At 34.7% G+C, this 14697-nt stretch overlaps 1 protein-coding gene across 4 annotated transcripts in view; it reads right to left on the bottom strand.

Moving 5' to 3' along the window:
- The window catches only part of LOC106111370 (latrophilin Cirl), a 285223-nt gene that overhangs the window by 109096 nt on the left and 161430 nt on the right, over positions 1–14697 (bottom strand). For all 4 annotated transcript variants that reach the window (XM_013293420.1, XM_013293422.1, XM_013293419.1 and 1 more), the window contains one exon: positions 4926–5329. In XM_013293420.1, the coding sequence (XP_013148874.1) occupies positions 4926–5289 (364 nt within the window). In that variant the 5' untranslated portion in view covers positions 5290–5329. The remainder of the gene's footprint in view (positions 1–4925; positions 5330–14697) is intronic.

Raw genomic sequence — 14697 nt, 5'->3', positions numbered from 1 at the left:
TACTGTTACAAATATAAATGCGACAATACTGTATGGATATTAGAAGATATCTTGTAATGAGTCCACTGATCTGGTAGAAATTAGGTCTAGAAGGACACTGGAAACAACACTTAATTTTTTAATAACGCGATAATCGTTGCGAGCAATAGATAATGTATCTATACAACTTGACAATAAAGCTTAAATAAGTATTAGAGAAAGCTCCTATTGCATTTAAAATCAAAAAATCGCATCAAAAGCAATTGTGCACTGAGATACACCATTAAGATGTAAGTCAAAATAAGAGGTTTATTTATGTCTCTTCTACTTTTACTTCATTTAAGTCGACTTCGAAGAGACAGTACTTTCAAAAATGTTGACAGCGCCATCTATTGAATGTTTCTGTCCTGTAGGTATTAGTATTGCACGTCAGTGCATGGATAGAAATAAAAGAATCAGTCTACCATTTCAACTCTAAGTATGAAACAATAACAGCTACCGATAAGTCCGGTTTACACGTGACGTCACCAAATAAAACCGGACATAAAACATGGAATGTATTGGGAAAAAATGCTTTATCTTGCGCAATGCAACCTCCATATTTCATACAAGTCACACCGTCTGTCGAACGAAGGATATACCGACATATTTTTTATCCGCCCCATAAAATAGCTATTGTCGGACCTCTGTTGCAAATGGATCGCTTGAAACTACCCTAGAAACGGGTCATTGGATATATACATCATACATTGCGTGTTGTGAACTTAGGAAGAGGATAGACATGTTGAAAATCCATCAATGGATTGCAAATAAATGAAAATATGATTTGTACCGCTTTACTTCGATACAGATGAAGGAAACTTTACGGATGGCATTTGTTTTAGTACTATTTATAAATTAGTACTTAACTCTAAAAACATTTTTTTTTACATTATAAGGTGGTAACGAGCTAGAGGCCACCTGAAACCGCCGAAATGGCCGGAACGACCGCTGCATAGACATCTGCAATTACAGATCCTTTGCCCACCCTTAATCGACAAAGGAGGAGACGCACATAAAGATATTTCCTATTCCTATGCGACTCTTCCACCGTCAAATCCACTTTTCCTTTCCATCTTTTTCTCTTAAGAAAAGAGTGGAAAGGGAAAGGGACTAAAATTAGGCCTCCAGCTACTATACAAGTAGTAGTCACATTTAATGTATCTACATTGTTAAGTAGAAAAATTCACCCTCATTCGACCTCATCAACGATTCGAAACTGTAAATGCGTTTCGTCTGTACTTGTTTGAAACTTTTTTTTTAGTTAATTCGCCTGTGACAGACCGACGGACGGTCCCAGCGTTCATTAGCGCTGATTGCATCCCTGATAAAAGGCCGTTTTTGATTGTAACCTTTTATTTGACTTTTACGATCGCTAATAAGTTAAGGAAATATTTCAATGAGGGTGCCGGTGCTTTCGAATACCAAATTCTCTTTAAGTGACATATTATCTTTGAATGAATTATTTTTAAACTAAATTTGTAGATTTACGTTGAAGATTTTTATCCATTTATTTTCTGAGCATCGAGTTTTGAATGTTATGCCTTTTTAAACAATGTACAATTACGAAAATAAGCGGTGGTCAAACATGAGTGTAACAATAAAACCAATTACCCATGTACAAATGACTAACTTTTTTTCTTACACAGATTTAAAATCGTCCTAATTAAACATTGATCCTAATCGTCATATCAGTACGTATAAAAAATTCAAATGACTATAGCTTTAAAGTTAGAACACTGTCAAATTCCCTAACTGTACCTCTGCCTTGTCCCGAGTTCAATTTGAGAGCTATGACGTCACAAAATTGCGCACATTCTAAATTTAAAACTGGTTATAAAAGCCTTATCTCACTTAATCTAATTAAAAAGACATTAGAAAAATGAGGATTTTGCGACGAGAAAGTATTTTTATAAACAGACGCTTTCCAAACAGAAGGGTAAAGAGAAATGGTGGACTAAATGAAGACAGATTTCATGTGAATCGGGTACAGCATAATTTTTACTACCTTTTTAACTTTCTAGTTAAAAAAAGTAGAAGAAAAAAGGTAGAGGTTTCTAGGTAAAAGATTCTTCTTTCTTGAGTCCTAAATCTCACGGTATTTGAATTGATTTATATTACATACGAGTATGTTATAGTAGAAGAGAGCAGATTAGCAGTGAATCGCCTAATATTATGTGAACGATTATGGGCATCCCAACACCAGAAAAACTGAAGATGCGATGCCTACCCTTACGGACGGAGTACGTCGCAAAAATGTGAAGATTCGTCAACAAAGATAAGATTAATTTACTTACTAATGTATCAACAATGACATTAAGCGTTCCCAATAAAAAGTTCAGTTCATTTTATGCTAATTTTAACTGAAAAGACGCGCGACCAGCATCACAACCGATAACTAAATGACCGTAAGAATCCATTCCACTTTCAATTTATTACCGAGAGATGGCGTTGAATGTATGAATGAATTGAAAGTTAGATTTTACAATTTAAATTCCCCCTTGATGCAAATAGGGACGGTAAGAGGTTTGAGGGGGTGTAGAATATATTAGGGAAGGTAAAAGGGAGGGGGGGATTGTAATATTTACTTCACAGGAGTTTGGTATTCGCGGCGCAAAATCTTAATGGATTATGTTATGATTACACGGGTCGGTTTACCTGAGGATATCTCACTTTTCGCAATAAAATAATATTTACAAAGCATAAAATTTGGTCCCTATGGACTTCCTTTGCTCCTTCAGTGGACAGTTAAAGAAAAATTTAAGAAATGTTTAAGGGATTTTAAAGAATTGAACCAAGAGATGCTGTATCAGACTTATCTACACTAAGTGGCTTAAGTGTTACTTTGCGGTTATTAATGTAAATAAAAAATCATGAAACAATGTACTCTGTATCTTTTAAATAATCTTTAAAAGATACAGAACTGTAAATGTTCAATCTAGGCAATTCTACGCTTTCGTAGAATTGCCTAGATTGAACATTTACAGTTGAGACACTAATATTCATAATTTCTTAATAATCAATGTGTGAACTGCAGCTAATAGTGTTAAAGCCAGAATTCTGTTTGACCGCTAATTATCATGGTATCGAGAACTTCCATTGTTTTTTCGCGGTGAACGAATTGCGTAGGTTTATAGGTCAAATGAAATGACTAAACTTCATTCAATCTTGAATTAATTTCAATTATGTTTGTCGTTTTAACAACATAAAGGTTTAGCAACAAACTTAATGCACACCATCCCCATGGAATTTAAAAAAAAAGGCAGTAGCGTATGTGTTCTTCCAGACTATCCTCTACATCTGTGCCAAATTTCATCGCGATCTACTAAGCCGTTTAGGCTACAAAATAACAAACATCCATCTAAACTTTCACATTTATATTATTATCCAGACATAGGATAGGGTTATCTAATATTTGGATAAACCGTTTAGTAGACTCCTGCCTTTTATTTAGATTTTTTTAGTAAGAAATGGAACAAGAAGCTTCAATTAACGTCTCTAACGTTGTCTAAACAAAAGACGTTCGCGAACTTTGTTCTAGACGCAGTTTCTTTGTACGTAACAAGTAGCAAGTATATTCGGTGAGTGTGCTCCGGTCTTAAGTGAGGTTTTAAGCTCTCACCGAGTTCGCGGCCCGATTTACGGCGCGTACACACTAGAGTGTAACGTTTGCAACATTTTTGCAGTCGCAAACTGGGAACTTAATGCGTTTACACGTAGTTAAGGTAGGGAAACTTGTTTAATAGTAATGTACAAACATTGTTGCGGTTTAGACGATGTTATTCGTATGTTTAGGGATTTAGTATTGTATCTTTGAATAATTTTGTTCTACAAGTGTTTACGTATAGCAATATTTTTAGATTTTTTGCAGTATAGTGGACTATAAATTTAAAGAAAGGATGGTTTCTCTGTTAGAAATGAGTGAATTTAAATATGATAGAGATAGAACTGATTTATAGGGCAAAGGTCAGGGAGACTTAGTTAGAAGCAACAAATTGACCAAAATATTCCATGATATTAACGCTACGTTAGATCGTGTTAATCCTAAAGGGTTAACATTAAGGTATCCTTCAAGTGACAATATGACTCATGTTAACTCTTGTAACACGTTAACCTCCAAGGGTTAACACGACTCTCCGATCTGCACGAGTCTTTATAACCGCGACATCCTCGCAATGTGTATCAAATTATTTTCTATTTAAGTGCAGTAGACGTGTAAAAGCCCCGAGACATTCGTTACCGCCGGACAGCCAGCCGCGGGATATGCATTACTCAGCGGGTTTACGGCTAAGCTTTGTTTTCGAAATGGCAACGAAAAATAGATATAAAATTCTTACATTTTGTATATGTAAAATTCATTTACATTTATTATATGTACAAACGAAATGTTCATTATTTATAACTATCATTCGGCCACAACTCTGGCCACGTAGAATTAAAAAAAACTTAAGTTGCCTATGTGTTTCATCGAGAATTTCATAGAGAATTTTATCGAGATCCGTTCAGCTTTTTAGGCTACAATTCAAACAAACATCTAATCTTTCGAATTTTTAATATTAGTAAGAAATAAGATAAATGCTGTTTACTATCTTTTTTCCTAGTATAAAAGAGAAACTAGGATTTAATAGAAATGCTGTTATTCAGAATAATCTGAGTCATTGAGGTAAACCAAACACCTGAGTAATTTTTATTTACTTAACTGTATTTCGTCTTGTGGGATTTCATTAAGACGTGGTTATTAATGCATATTTGTGTATGACTAAGCCAGAAATGAGTAATACCAATGAATAATCTTATAACTTAGAAGTACTTTAAAATCATAGACTAAATATCTCCTTATAGATGTTACAAAAATGTCGAAACTCCAGTCATCTTAGTATAACTAAAGAATTAAAAAATAAACTCACCTGAACTTCTCGCCTCAGCTAGCAGTCTCGTATCAACAAAAATCACCACTAATAACAAGTACATAAGAGTCTTTATCCTACTACAGCACCATCTTCCTCCCCAATACCTTCTCTTACACCTTTCCCTATCACCATAATCACTCACAGTTGTTTCACCAAAACTAACTTTATTGTCTAAACGATACAATCTATTATTGCTAGTATTAGATTTCCTATCTTCTATAGTACCCCCTCTATCTTCTAGAAGGGATTTGAGATCTAAAAGACTCTTCCTTTTGATCAGGACTTTCTTCTCCAGTGGTTCTAGAATATTCTGCCCCATCATAACAGGCTGATGTTTGGGTCTACAGTTTGATATCTTCATTTGTTTGTGATCAAATTACGGCATCATCTTGATTTAACATCTGTAAAGAAAGAGAAAATAAATTAACATCAAATAAAAAAAAAACTTATTATAATCAGAAACAGATACAAATCTAGTTTGTTAATATCATAGACTAATATTAAGAATCTGTCTACCAAATCAGATATACGTATCTAATTCATATCTGAAGAAAGTATCAGCGATATTGCAATATCGGTAGCTATTATTGTTGGCAAATACAATCCTCATGTTGAACGTCCTCATAAATAATATAAATCGACTCGGAATCTTACAAAGGATATTACTAAGCCATTCTGCGCATTTAAACCCCGCACGACGATAGCAATAAATCACGAAAGCGCAACTAAAACATTCCATATAATTGGCTTAGAAGAAAAAGTCGGAACACTAAAACCGAAACGTTCAAAAGGCATTTAGGAAACGAAAATGTAACAACTTAATAAGCCATTATAAAATATGGTAGATGCAAGAAGTTTACGAGAATTGTCAGAGAAACAAGTGCAAAACAGCACAATCTAACTGGTAATTCATCAAGGGATGTGACAGTATATGTTATCGTTGGCTGTTAGTCGGACTCAGGGGAGTGTGGGAACAGGAGGCCAGGGGGAAGGGAGGTCGGGGGAGAGTGAGCTTGCACCGAAGACACCTGCGCCCCACTGACGGAGATAAAAGAGGCGAGTAGGATGAACTTGTTTTAAGGCCGCAGTAACTATCGGGTCTAGACTTGTACTAATGAGTTTTTGTTAAGTGCTCGTTATTTTTGATCGATCATCTTGTCTGAGTTGTTGCATACGGTCGGGTAATGTAATTAAATGGTGCATACTTATTAGCGATAAATTAACTGCCGATCATTTAATGCGCTAAGTAAAATGTACTAGCATTTCTACGATCACTCAAGATACTAGATAAATCGTTCTATGACTTTTTAATCGATTTTACTTTGAATTATGTTAATAATTTAAGATACGCTTTATTCCCTGGATGCTAGCTAATTGTAATCTTACTAACATTATAAATAGGAAAATCTAGATGGATGGATGTTTGTTAGAGTTTGTGGCCAAAACAGCTCTACAGATCTTAATCAAATTCTGCACAGATGTAGAGGATAGTCTGGATGAACACATAGGGCACTTACTTTTATTTTTTATAACTCCATGCAGACGGAGTCGCAAGCGAAACTAGTAGTGTATGAATCGGGAAATTACAACATTATGTTCGATAATTTAATTAAACAAAGATTACTATGCACTTAAAATCTCGCATTGTTTGCTTGTTTGAAACCCAGAAATACAAAATAAATCAACACCAGCATTTCCGCAGAAGCAGCGTTAAAATAAAATCAATCAAACAAATAGTTTCCGCCTTACACCGATAGGAAAGCGAACACGGCAATTTTTTACAAGCGCACAGAGCAATAGGGAATGCGCGTCCGAAATGCAAGTCCGGCAGACCAGGTGCAATAGCCCCGGCGCTCAAAACTGTCTCATTAATCTTCTTGGAAAACCATTCTTACCCGTTAAACCCCCTTTTCACTATTGCGACTAGCTCGCGCGACTTTCACGGCGCGCTATTGCTATATAGAAACAAATATTTAAACAAACAAATCGTAATAAAGGACGTTTAAAAATTGCTAAATTTTAAATGTATATATTCGGCAATATTCGCATATTCAACTACAACAAATATATTTAAGAAAAATGCATGTTTAATTTTACTGATGTGGCCGCGACTGCTTTATAAAAAAAAGGTGTGCGGATAGTGGCTTGATGGAAAAAGGGTTTAACCTGTACATTAGTTACCTGCGCTTCAGGAAAACACAATTCTTATATCTATCTTGTGTTTAATTTTTACACGCTACAATGTAATGTATTGTTACATTTCTCATCTGTTACGGTCCGTAGTTAGTGGAAATTACGTTTTGTCTGTGTTACGCCGCCATTTTGAAAATATGTTAGTGTTGTGATCGCAATAAATTAAAGATTATAAAATCACTCAATCGTTTTTAATGGTTGTTAATTATTACGGACTACAGTTCTAAATTGGTTGTTTTTTTTAGTAGTTCAAAGTTTTCGCGCCTAAATCTGACATTCGTAATGTCATTGTCACAGATTAAAAAACCGATAAAACAAATATCTCCAGTCTTTAAACGTCTTAGAGTAGTCTTTGCAAATTAGAATCAGGTGTTCAGAATAGTTTGCTAAGTGCTTATTTTATTTTTAGTACTTGTAATTATGTCATTGTTCATTTAAATATGAAAATTAAAATCTTTGTCTTTTATAATAATTTTTTAGTGCTTTCACACTAAAAACTGTTTCTAGAATAGTGTCTAGAAGCTTCTTACTTAATGACTTAAAGATATTCCAGGTGTTGTAACATTTAAAATTAGTTTTACTAAAATTTTATTTAGCAGATGTCCCGTAAGTTATCCCATCACTGGCCGATAGCGGTTCAGAAAAAATGTCTGCTAGATAAGGGAACAAAATCGGATATTTCAGTCACATATTTTACACGTTAGATTGTTATCAGACAATTTATAATTTAGTGGGACAGGCCCTTGTATTAAGGTAAACGACACCATAATCGTACCGTTATTGAAAATGCGACTTCTCGTACGACCGTCAATGACATAAAAGCTGAGAGAAACAAAACGCGTATTTGCGAACATCCAACTCACGTCTCGACAATATTTTCATTGCTAACTGCAAAAGGAAATTTGTTCGTTGTCACGACAAACTAGGGGTCCGGTAAAAGATCGTAACTGAAAATTGTTTTTATTCCCTAGAGCTATTGGCAAGGTTCTTGCTCTGAGATCTTTCGCAGGTGTTCTGAGTTATCGGAGCAATGTTGCAGTTTTATTGGCCGTGAAGATGTAGTTATGAATTCATAACCGAGACGCCCTAAAACAGTTAAAATACGATACGGTCTCGGATGTATATCAAAGGAAATATGTTTATAGGATTGCGTAAATATTCTGGTTGATAGCACTTTATGTTTACTATATAAAATAATTTTTTATATAGAGCTATTTAAAGTAAAAATACGTACAAACAAAAAACAAGACAACTGAAAGGCATTTTTATAAATTTGTCGTTTTTGTAATTCATATTTTTAATTCCACGATTAAATTGAATTGCAAATATCTTTCGAAATGTAAACTCACTCGAAGATTATGTGAAATCGAATTAAATTTGAATAAGTGGTTGCAGACAGCTCTAGAAGCTCAGAAGAAATATAAACAGTAATTTATCGTCACAATCCGGGCTCCGGTCCATTCGTATTTAGCCCAGCCCTCTTTGGGAGGAACACAGGTGTAAGTCCACCCCCCTAACCGACTGCTTGACGGATTGTTTGTTTTGCCTTTCCCAGTTTACTTGTTTGGCGCGGAATTTGCAATTGCAACCTTGTTAAGCGTCGAACAAAAAAACTGCAATCAGTTTAAAGAGCTCTTTCTATTTGAACAAAGATAACTGTACATTAATTGAATTGTGTTCTACATTTGATTTATTCTTTTGTTTTTTATAAAAGATGAAGAATCGAAGTTCAGAAAATAATCCCAAGTAGGGTTGGCGACAGGCGGCCGGCTGCAAAAAAATAGTGCCGAATCCAAAAGTAGGTTTTTGATGACGTATGATAGTTATTTGGTGGACAAAAACCTGTTACGCCGACCCTACGGGAGTAGGATAAGCAGAAAGATGATGAGGATGAAGATTCGAAGTTCAGGTATACGACTTATTCCCATACGTTTGTATCTAATAAATGTCTGCCTGAATCACATAGCTTTTAATTATTAGACATTCCTTCACATTTCCATATGTATCCATACCCTGTCATGTTCTAACGTACAAATAGGTATACGAGAATAGAAGGTACAAACCAACAAGTAAGGACGTGTTTGTACGCAACTAGATAGGATACCGGGCTATAAATGGTATGTTGGTACTTCTAAATTGAGAACTAACAGCTAATATTATTTCTTAAAGGTTGGTATTAGTCAACGTCATTTCAACTTCATACAATTCCTTACACACTGATAGTATGTTGGGTAGATAAAAAATTATCAGTTAATATTGATAGTTTAGATACACTGATTTAGTGTTAAATCAAGAATCTTGACATGACTTCCTTTAAAGCATGTAAAAACTGTGAGAGAAAACTGTTAAGATCAAATCTTTTTTATATCTAGTTGATGCAATTTACTTTAATTGGTGTATTATTTACAAAGAAATGCATTATGTAATACTGAGATATGAAATCGCGTAAATAAGGATAACAAATTGTTGAATATCTAAATAAAGATGCGTGGGTGAACGCAAATTTTAAGAACGCCCCTTTCATGTTTAAGAGAGGTGTTCAAGACCTCAGGCCGTGAATCCAACGCTAATCGGCGCGCTTTAATACTTATGGCTAAGTATTCGTGTTGCAACGTCGGTTGCCTTAAAATTTCATGTCCCTAAACAGAGTAAGGCAATGTTTATAGCATGAACATATGGTACTGATGTTTTTAGCGCACTCTCTCCTTGTCTCCGGTAGCTAAGAGTTTTATCTTTTTATGTTATATAGTATACTGTTTGGATAAATAATTACAATAGTAAAGACAGTGTATTTTAGCGTAATAAAGTAAATTAAAGTAAAATGAATTGTCTTATCAGATAATTTTAATCAATTAGGTTAAAGATTTTTATGTAAGATAGCAAAACTTTTCGTGCTACTGTGTAAAAAAATATGTACCCTTTATGAAATGTTAGTAGCTTTATTAGTAGAAATATCCTCATTAACCTACCCTTATCCCTACGGAGAGTAGGCACAGCTGCTGCTCTTCCATACATCTCAGCCATCATATCTTAATTCACGCCCTTATTAAGCATACCATAGCATGCGAATGTTAAGATGCATGTGTGGGGTAACACGATTGGATAAGACACGAAATGAGTATATTAGAAGAAGTTTGAGAGTAGCCCCAATGGTTGAGAAAATAAGGAGTAAAAGGTTAGACATGGTATGGGCATGTTATGAATGTGGAGGGGTACATTGGTAGAGGTAGACCTAGAAAGAGATGGATGGATTGCGTGAAAGTTGACATGATCAAGAAGGCAGTGATGACTGAGATGACAGATGATAGAGTGCTTTGGAGGACGAAAACTCGGTGTGCCGACCCTACGGGAGTAAGGTAATGCAGGGGAGATGATGATGATTATGAATCACCATATCTTTCACACAATGCATCCAGTATGGATCTTCGATGTTCTACCTATAAAGTGATCGAACAAGGCAGTTTGATGTAAATGTCATTGAAAAAATAAATTATTCATTCTGGCGACATAACTTTACAGTCAAATCTAGAATAAGTTCCTTGAATTTTCCAATGCACGTAGAGTAAGTTAATCGATAAGATCTCTATTAAAATAGTTCGTTACGTTTAAATGGCGGGCGAGAACGATAGCGGAGTTCATACGATAACAATCTATAGATTCTAGACCATTTCCCACCGGGGCGACTTCGTTGCAGTTTGGACTTGAGAAAGATTTAGAACAAGCGAAGACTTATTACAAAGGTACTTCCTAGGTATTTAACTCATGCTCAATTTAATAGAATGGAATTAAAGCTTTATGTATCGAATTGATAAGAAATTTTATCTTCATTTTATTTACTACACTAGCTTTCGCCAGCGACTTCGTCCGCGCGGAATTAGTAAAAACAAAAGTGAATAGCCTATATGTTCTTCCAGGTTATCCTATACATCTGTACCAAATTTCATCGAAATCCGTTCAGCCGTTAAGGCTACAAACTCTAACAAACATCCATCCATCTAAACTTTCGCACTTATAATATTAGTTAGATTACCTTCACACAATTGAGACATTTCTCTCTGTTTGTTCAAAGGAAATGAGTGAGATGAAATATTTTGATGCGTTTCTTTATATTTTATGTACTACTAGATTTTGCCTGCGACTTCGACTGGACAGAATTAAAACACTTCCTAGTAATACAGCCTATGAGTCAATAGTAATATAGTTTTCAAATGACAAAGGACTTTCGAAATCAGTCGCGTAAATTTGAATTTATTTGTTACAAAGTATATTTTACATTTATATATTGGTAGGAATTTATTAACAAGTGAGTTTAACATTGCTTAAGTTCATTCTCTAAGTTGTAAAAGGCAAAATCAAATATAACGGTGAGACATCTTTCCTGTCGTAAATGTGGTAAACAATTTGAATGCATTTCCTTACATCGACGTTCATATTGAGTGCTGTGAAATTTTCATACGTTAAGTGGCCATTCGGCGAGCGACTCGTTAACTGTACCCTCGGTCTTAAACCGCACCTTGGGTCACTCTTATAACGTATATGGCGTTTAGCGAAATGGCCGCTGCAAGTCAGAAGGTTGTAAAGTTGCCTAAATTACAGAAATATGTAAAAAGATGATTAATGTTTTATTAACTTTCAATAACTTGCTGTTCCTTGCGACTTTGCCCGCGTGGTAATAATGAAATAGTAAAAATATAGCTTATTTTACTCAGCAATAACAAAGTTTTTTAATATGCAGTAGTGTTTGAGTTATTTTCAATATATAAAAATACAAATCTTTCCTGTTTTTATATTAGTATAGATATAAATGAATTGGAATGTTAAGTCATATTGATTCTTTGCCTTTAAAAAGACAGATTTAAATGGATTTTTGTATGAATTATGGCCTCTTTTTGGATATTTTGACTGACTTTGAAGAGTCTATTAGTTGTATTCTTCAATACATATTGAAAGGTTTATTATTTCTTTAATTAATTATCTAAGGGAATATGGTTGTTTTATTATATTTGAATTTCGGTAGGAGTTCAAATATGGAAATTAACGTTCGTATTAGAGCAAGCTCTGGTTCTATTTAACTTAATACAATGGAAACTTTTCGTGTTTTGTTCGAAACTGCATACAGCGCACATGAAATACAATGAGATAATTCTGTTAGTAAAAGATTTATCATTCAGATTTTACATGTTATGTCTTTTTGAACTACGTGAAATGTATTTATGAAATTTTGAATCATGATTGTTTAATGTTATCTTAGAGAATTTTTTTTTTGTATAAAACAATAGTAGATTTTTGTTAATTTACTAATATTTCCTTTAACCATTCCTACTAAGCTCTAGGCTTGTGCTAGGATATGGTTCACGACAATAGTCGGCAGGTTTAGAACCCTCGACCGCAAGATCGGTAGTCCGTACCCAAACCATTAGGCTATTGGCTTAATCTAATTATAATCTTTTGAATTCTGGTTTACATACCTCAAATGATACAAGATTATACTAGTGTGTACATTTGTAAAATTATCAAGTGTTTAGGGTACACGCACACATAACGAATAGCAAAGATCGAAGAGTCAGTATGCGTTAACCCTAAATTCCATTTCCGTTCAGAAGTGTCGCATTCCAATTATTGACGGTAATATTTCAAAAACTACGTTACACGTTATCGCAGTCCCGCTTCAGGACGGCGAACATTAATCGCTTCGTACGGTATACGAATTAATTCTCGTTTTTTTTTCTATCTTTGATAACGACCGTGTGAAATTGGCTATCTACGAGAATTATTAGAACGATCACTCATGTCTGTAGTGATATCAAGATTTTATTTGCAATATCATAAGCTAGAATAAAAAAAATCAAAGTTTAGCTTATGTGTTCTCCCAGACCATGTTCCACATCTATGCCAAATTTCTTAAAAATCCATACAGCCGTTTAGGCTATAAACTCTATCAAACATCCATCCATCTACACTTTCGTTTTTATAATATTAGTTAAAAATCTTTAACAGAAAATCAATAAGACTTGAAAGAATAAATGTCTTCTTCCACATAATTGAGGAATAGAATAAACTTTCGCTGAAACCCTCAAAAATATGCTATAAGCTGATTTGATGTGAACGCCAAGAAATCAATGAACTGGAATAAGGGTTGTCAGGATAATTTTGCTATAATTTCGATAGTGACAACCCTATCAAAACTACGAAACAAAACGTCAACTCCAGGTGGCGTTTAAAACGCTGAAGCAAACATTGCGAAGGTATTCAGAGACGCCGAGTATAATTACGCATAATTGCCTCGAAAGCAAGCGAAAAGCTAGAACAACACGAATGTTAAACTCATTAACCGGCGCGAACTAATGGGATTTGATGGAAGCCCGGGCAAAAACGCGCGGCGCCCGGGGGCGCGGTTAAGCATGATTTATGTGCCCCCGCCACTGCAACGACTGCGGCCGGCTCACGCTAAAATAGAAAAACCTCGCTTTTCCCTACTCCTAGGAGTTAAGGTGCGGATACAATAGAGATTAAAATTATGGAATGCAAGAGTTTTAATATCTGCAAAATCGATTTATGTAAATTGGCTAATGGAATGAATAATAATAAAAAACTGTTAGTAATGACAATAATAAAAGAATCTACGAAAAAGACGACATACCTTGATGTTGGAATCCAAAAAAATAACTCAATAACTACTGGGCCGATTTCAAAAATTCTTTCATCAGTAAAAAGCTACGTTAGCAGTGAGTAATATAGGCTACGTATTTGGTATTTTTTAACCTCATGCGGACAAAGTCGCGAGCAACTAGTAACAAATAAAATGGCTAGGACATAATGTTTTCCATATTCAAGACATTCCTGTTTGTGAATTATTTCGAAACTGTAAAATACCGTTACACAATAAGCCATGACTGCATAGATTTGTTAAGCATTCTTCTCTTATTTTACGCTATTTGTGCTGCCATCTTTGTTATACGAAATGTAAATATACAATTCTAGAATACAATTTGTAAAGTGCGATACCAACGTGCTTTTGTTTTGAAACAAACGTCCAACGTTTTGTCAAATATTTTACGTACACCACGAATGTTCCGGGACAAGCAACAAATGTTTGGTAGCATTAACTTCAATTGTAAGGCACCCAGGTGCTTACTTCAGATATTTCTCTGTCAAGTTGGCAGTGCTGTTTTTCTTTTCACAACGTGGTACAATTTCCGTACAATGTTTTAGTTTTTACCTAGATTACATTAGGGCTGGAATACACATGCCGTTTCGTGTTTGTGTGTAGCTATTCCAGTAGATTGTGACAGCTACGGGCTAGTAAATTAAGGGAGGGTCGAAATGGTATAAATTTTGTCACTTCTAGTTTTGTCACAAAATCATCAGTGTGATAAATATAAAGAGATACAAATATTTATTAATTGTTTTGTGCTTTGACATAATATTTGGCTTTTACAGTTACTTAAGTTTACGTTGGGACCGTTGACCACTTTCGTAATAAAATCTTACTTAATATTATCTGTCGGAAGGTTTTGATGGATGGATGTTTGTTAGCTTGTAGCCTTAACTGCTGAACGGACCTCAATGAAATTTG

This window comes from Papilio polytes, unplaced genomic scaffold, assembly GCF_000836215.1.
Source record: "Papilio polytes unplaced genomic scaffold, Ppol_1.0 DF824169.1, whole genome shotgun sequence".
NCBI classification, from domain to species: domain Eukaryota; kingdom Metazoa; phylum Arthropoda; class Insecta; order Lepidoptera; family Papilionidae; genus Papilio; species Papilio polytes.
This window is presented reverse-complemented; position numbering and strand designations above follow the sequence as displayed.